General features: G+C 39.2%; 1 protein-coding gene across 1 annotated transcript in view; it reads left to right on the forward strand.

Moving 5' to 3' along the window:
* LOC103055697 (putative N-acetylated-alpha-linked acidic dipeptidase) overlaps window positions 1-6,098 on the forward strand; it is a 35,416-nt gene extending 29,318 nt beyond the window's left edge. The window contains exons 16-19 of the mRNA XM_007435650.4: window positions 1,687-1,951; window positions 3,478-3,559; window positions 3,828-3,920; window positions 4,683-6,098. Coding sequence (XP_007435712.2) covers window positions 1,687-1,951; window positions 3,478-3,559; window positions 3,828-3,920; window positions 4,683-4,872 — 630 coding nt within the window. The 3' untranslated portion in view covers window positions 4,873-6,098. The remainder of the gene's footprint in view (window positions 1-1,686; window positions 1,952-3,477; window positions 3,560-3,827; window positions 3,921-4,682) is intronic.
* Window positions 6,099-6,338: the final 240 nt, after the last annotated feature.

A 6,338-nucleotide genomic window follows, 5' to 3' on the forward strand; every position in this document is an offset into this window, starting at 1 on the left:
ATGCCCAAAACAGGACTAGAACTCATGGTCCCCCAGTTTCTAGCCTGCTTCCTCAACTACTACACCAAACTAGCTCTCTGTTCAAAGGATAGCATGCATAAATCCAGCTGAAACTGCCTTCTGCAGCCTAGATTTTCCAGATTTTGGCTGTAGATTATGGGAGAGGCAGTCCAATACATTGTTCGAATGCCGAAACAAGAAAGCCGCAAACATTCCATCCAGAGAATCTCAAATCTCTCCACTTAAAAGACAAAACCTACCAGGGAAAGTCCATTTTTCTTATCTCAAGTATTTCCCAATTATTCAGAAAATGCAGATTATCTAAGGATTTAATTCCAATAGAAACAGATGGACTTTCTCATGTCAAACTGAACAATCCAGAACCCCATTTGCAAAAAACTGATTGAAAGCCCAAGGTGATACTCTACTAGGAAAAACATGATTTGGGTCTCACCATATGCCATCTGGCTATAAAAGGAGCAAGACTCATTAAAGATCTTGAAAGCTGCTTACTAAGTCACTTTTCTTACACTTTGCTTTATTGATTTACAGTCAAAGGCCCAGTAATAAGGAAAGAAATAACAAACAAGTAAATAAATATATTAAAAAGACAATATAATGCAGAGTAAAAGAAGCAACATAACAAAGGGAGACTGGAGAAAATCATCTCGCTCACATAATCCTAGTGTTTCTCAGACTTGGCAACTTTAAGAGTGCAGACTTTAACTTCCAGAGTACCGCAGCCAGCAAGAGGAATTCTGGGACTTGAAGTCTGGGAGTTGGCTGGGGAATTCTGGGAGTTGAAGTCTGTACATCTTAAAGTTGCCAAGTTTGAAAAACACTGCTCTAAAATAAAAACTAAGCCCAATGCCTAGTAGCTATAGCAATTGAGCAGAACAGGCTGCATTCCTGGAAAACTTCAGTAAAAAGTCTGAAGGTAGGAAATGAACAATTTCCACTTTTGGCTAACTGGTGCAATTGTTAAAAAGTGAGATACTGAAGCGCTGCCTGTCAATTTTCATAAAATGTGAGCAAAGGACTCAATAGTAGACTCTGGGCAAATACAAAAATGTTCCAAAATGGGGATACAGTATTGCTAACCTTTCCCTCTATCAGAACAGAAGGTAAGGAGTTTAACTTTGCTAATATGAATGCTTTTCTCAGTGTGTCAGAAGTGATATTATGGAGGCCTGTAAAACAGATCTGTGAAGTAACATGGAGGGGTTTTAGCTGTATCCTTCTGAGCATCTAAATCAAAGATTCTTTATTTAATGATAAATTGCTGCTGGGGAATTCTGAGAGTTGAAGTCCACACATCTTAAAGTTGCCAAGGTTGAGAAACACTAATCTAGATTAAGGTCATCTACAAATCCCCAGCAATTTATCATTTGCAAAGGGCAGAGGATTAAACCCTGGGAAATAATTTAATTAATGCAATCCAATGCAACTGAAATATAAATTCAGTTGTAATGCATCTGATTATCCATTTTAGCATGTTTGCAATCCAGGCCATCAAGTTCAGCCACGATGTATTTTATCTCTTTGGACGGATCTGTGAACATAGGAATTTTATGCTGTTAACCCAACTTCTTTTTGTGTTCAACACATTGTGCCCAACTTCTTTGTGTACAAAAATAGTTGAATTACAAAAATGAAGCCCACTTATGCTCACACCTTTCTTTCCAGAAAGTGGACAAGTTCAGCAGCTACCCAGTTTATCACAGTGTCTATGAGACATACGAGATTGTGGAAAAGTTTTATGACCCGACTTTTAAGAACCACCTAGCCGTGGCCCAAGTGCGAGGAGGGCTGGTATTTGAGTTGGCTAATGAGGTCATCCTCCCCTTCAACTGCAGAGATTACGCCATGGCGCTTAATAGCTATGTTGGTATCCTTTACAATATAACTATGAAACATCGGGTAGCAATGGAAGCGTACAATGTATCATTAGGTAAGTAGGAGAAACTCCAGTGTCAAGGTAGGGCCTTCAATAATACGCAGCATTCCTCACTGATTCCTTCAGCCTAGTTCTGAGCGTGAGTTCTCACGCAGTCCATGAAAAACAACGTGATAGCAAATCTGACCATTGCAAAAACAAGGGCCAAGTGGAAACTGGCCCTCCCATACAAAAGAGAGGGTAGGTCATCCACTGAATAGGCCCAAAGGGTTTAGAGATTATTTTTATAAACAGAGCTTGCTTTTGAAACCCAGCAATTGCTAGAATGCTTTGGTTTGAGCTTCCTAACATTTCTTCAATAGAGATGAATTATTGGAACATCTTAGGTTCTTGTGGACTTGCCTCCAATCCTACCTGTTGGGTGAAACCCAATAGCAGCCATGTGAAGGATACTTAATTTTTTACCCATTCTCTCCAACTCTTTTTTTGGAAGTGTTAGGTATGCAAAATGACTGACTTGGCTAGGTGCAGGTGTTTCAACCTTTGTATCATTGGGGCTTTGGGGGGTCAGTTGATCACTTTTTTAGTATAACCTCCTCACTGTTCCAGTTAAGCATGTTGGGGAAGCAAAAGGTTACCACGACTGGGTACCCTCCAGATATAACTTCGTCCAATACACAGCTGCCTCAAGAAATAATAGTTAAGATCAGGGCATCAAGGCCTAGCCCTTCTCCTTTCCTGTGGTTTCAGGAAAGTCCTAAAGATCTAGAGTCATTCCATGAAGGTAATAATAGATTCAGAAAAAACAAATGAAACCATTTCATGAAACTCAGTGCCACAAAATATGGAGAGAGCCACTAGTGAAGAATGCAACCATTAATGATTCCCATATATCATCCCCAGGCTTGGAGGCAATCCCCCAAAATAGAATTATTAACCTCACAAACATGACCAACCATAATTGCTGCTTCTAACAAAATGGTACTCCCATCCATCTTTCCAATTCCATGTACATAAAATAAGAACAAAGTTGCAGATAACTCTTATCTCAAGTGCAGCAACTGCACCTGAGGGCAGGAGGTTAACGAATGGGTACAGGAAAGACTGTGTCATGCACTCTTCATCTTCTCCTTGCTCATCAGCATCTGCTGACACAATTACTTTGGTTTAACAAAGCAGATGATTTGGCTGCTGAATGCTGTATAGAACTGTTATGTGCTCCACATATGTTTTTGTCTTCTTTACACTACTTATCCTTTGTTTTTCAGTTAAGAATTGTGAAACTAAGACTATCTTAGAGTGGACAGTTGTTGACCTCTTCCTACTTTTTGTTAACATGGGGTTCTTGCCATAATGCAAATTCTTCCCCAATATGGGCACTGTCAATTCTCCAGTCACTTGGGCCATTATGGAAAATCCTGAACTACATACCTCTAAATAACAGGGCAATGATAAGGGTTATGAGAGTTGTCATGCAACATCTGGAGGGCCACAGGTTCTCTACACTTGAGCTAATTTTATGGAAACAATAAAGGTAAGATTCTTGTTATTTAGCATTTTTTTCTTCTGCATTGTTTCAGACTTGCTTCTTGATTCCATAAAGACATTTTCAGAAGTTGCCAATGACTTTCACAGCAGACTCAAACTACTGGACATCAATAAGTAAGTCTCCTAATTTTCTGGGCATTCAGATAATACTTCCTCCTTTCTCCTGATATTAATTGAAGTTTAAGGGATCCATGCAAACTCTAGCTTGAGAAAGTCCAGTTAAAGTATTCTTCTGTCACCTTTACTGGGCTTCCAAAAGACTGTGGAATTGGCTTCATGTGGTTCCAGATCACAATTGGTTTCACATGGGCACCAAAGGGGGGCTCATAAGAGTCATGTCATACTTCCTCTAACATTGTTATTTCAATTGTCTAATTTCCAGCCCAATCAAAGTAAGATCTTGGAATGATCAGTTGATGTTCTTGGAAAGAGCATTTATTGATCCTCTTGGATTGCCTGGCAGACCATTTTATAGGTAAGGAGAAAAAATATATGTCAACCTTCTTTTCCATCGTCCACCTTAAAAGTCCTTAGTTTTCATAAGAATAGTCCAATGGTCTGTTTTCACAGTGACCAACCAACTGCATACAGAAGCCCACTGCCCTGCCAGCTGATGGCCTTCAAAGGCTTTCACACTTCCATCAAAGCTAATAGCCACTGATCCCCATGACTTCTATGAACTGGTCACTCCAATTCTCACTTACTTTACAAGCAAGTTGGATTTCGTTCACTGTGTAAGCACATATGAAAAATCTGAGCAATGCAAAGTTTTTAACTAACAACAAATTGCCCTGTCCATCATGTCATGTTGGATTTGTTTGGAAATGAGTCCAGATATTTGCCCCAAAGATAACAAAGTCTAAATAAACCATGGAGGTCATGCTATCAGATATAGAGATGGTCAGTTGATGTATGGAGAGCAGATACATTCATGGAGGAGAGGGCTATTAGTGGCTCCTAATCTTTGAACTACTTCTTAAAAACAAATCTTAAGATCTTCTTAAAAAGATATCTTTCACCTCCCAGTCCAATCCTGTTAGCTTCCTGAATGCATCTGGTTGTTCATTATGTGACACAGAATGCAAGACTAGATGGGTCTTTGGCGTGATCCAATAAAGTTCTTCTTAATGTTTTTAAGGCAGCAGTTTGGAGAAAGCTGATTTATTTCAAACCTTGACAACTTCTGCTCTAAATATTGTGATTCCAATGGACAATTGACATTGCTGCCTTTTTCTAGACACATCATCTTTGCTCCAAACAGTCACAACAAGTATGCTGGAGTGTCCTTTCCTGGGATCTATGATGCCCTGTTTGACATTGATAATAAGGCAGAGCAACAGAAAGCCTGGGAAGAAGTTAAGAGGCAGATCTCCATTGCTGCCTTCACCATGACAGCTGCAGCTGGGACTCTGAAAGAAACACTATGATTTGCTGCACACCCCCAAGCTGTTGATAGTTCTCAGTTCAACCCTACTTCAATTGGAACTTGATGACATCGTGACTAACTTTGTATATGTTATGCCTTTTAGTGGATTAAAGATTAAAGATAATTAATACACTCCTGCTAAAAGATCCGCTCAATCCGAGCTGAAGCCAATGGCATTTTTCTATATAAAGTTTCCCATGAAACTCCTTGCTCTCCCTGTCCATAAAGAAAAGCTCTGATGTCTTAAAGTGTAAGATTAACCTGATGTTGAGAAAAATCTCCATATCCTTTAGAATTGGTTTGGGCAGGTGGGAAGAGATTGAATATATCTTTGTTGATCATTTTTCTTGGTTAAAGAAAAAAAAACTGCCTAAAAAGATGAGTTTTACCTGGAAGGTAACTTTTTGCCTGGAAGATAACTGTATCTAGGACTTTTTTTTTTAACCTGTTGACTTTAGATGATGTAGGTTGTTATGTAAGCACACACCTTTTGTAGGTTCAGTTTGGGAATGGTGACAGACTTTGGGAGGAAATGATACAGTTCCTATCACTGGAGTCCTTTTTTATTACAATATGGTCAGATATTAAGATTCTAAACTCAAGTCTGAAGTTCTGGCCTTGTTTATTCTTATGCAATTTTATTTAGTGGCACAGTGTTTCTCAACCTTGGCAACTTTAAGATGTGTGGACTTCAACTCCCAGAATTCCCCAGCCATCATGTTCCAGTGGGGATGAGTGCACCATTGGAAAAGCTGAAGGACCAGAATAGGGAGAGATTTTCATGGGGAAAATTTAATCTATGTGGTTGCTAAGAATCAACAACAACTTGATGGCATGTAATCAATCAATCAGCATAGATGCAAGTGGGGAATTGCCAGCAGGGTCCAACACAGTCACATTTGACTACAAAAGGGGAAACTTCTCAAAAATAAAAGAACTGATGAACAAGAAGCCATCTTGACTTTGACCCCCTGCCCCCAAGGATGGCTTTGTTATGGAATGCATTCTACTTGAGTTCATTTATTGTGGTTTTAAATAATCTCCAGGAATTATGAACAAAAAATGCTCCTCTTTTCTTCTTTTAAAAATTTATTTATTTGTATAGCTGCCCATCTCACATTTGTTACTCTGGGTGGCTCGCATAATTAAAACAAGCAAATAACACAACCAGGAAACAAAATACGGAATTCAATAACAAACACAATACCCCCCGCTTTAAAACCCAATTAAAAACCAAAAGTTAATCTCTTTTTTCATTACTTCCTTTATTTTATAACTCCCCCCTGCTGGGTCTTCCTGGATTTAACTGACATATTGTGGAACGGGGGCATCTTTGGGGTTGAAGCCCCTTCCCCTTTTTGTATGCATTGTGCATGCAACACCCCATTTTTACATATGTTGCATGCATGATGCATACAAAAAGAGGGCGGGGCTTCAATTGGATGGTTAGAGCTGCCATCTTGATTT

Source organism: Python bivittatus, unplaced genomic scaffold (genome assembly GCF_059951505.1).
Source record: "Python bivittatus isolate LINGU-HERP-01145 unplaced genomic scaffold, Pbiv_v1 ctg000340_np1212, whole genome shotgun sequence".
NCBI lineage: Eukaryota > Metazoa > Chordata > Lepidosauria > Squamata > Pythonidae > Python > Python bivittatus.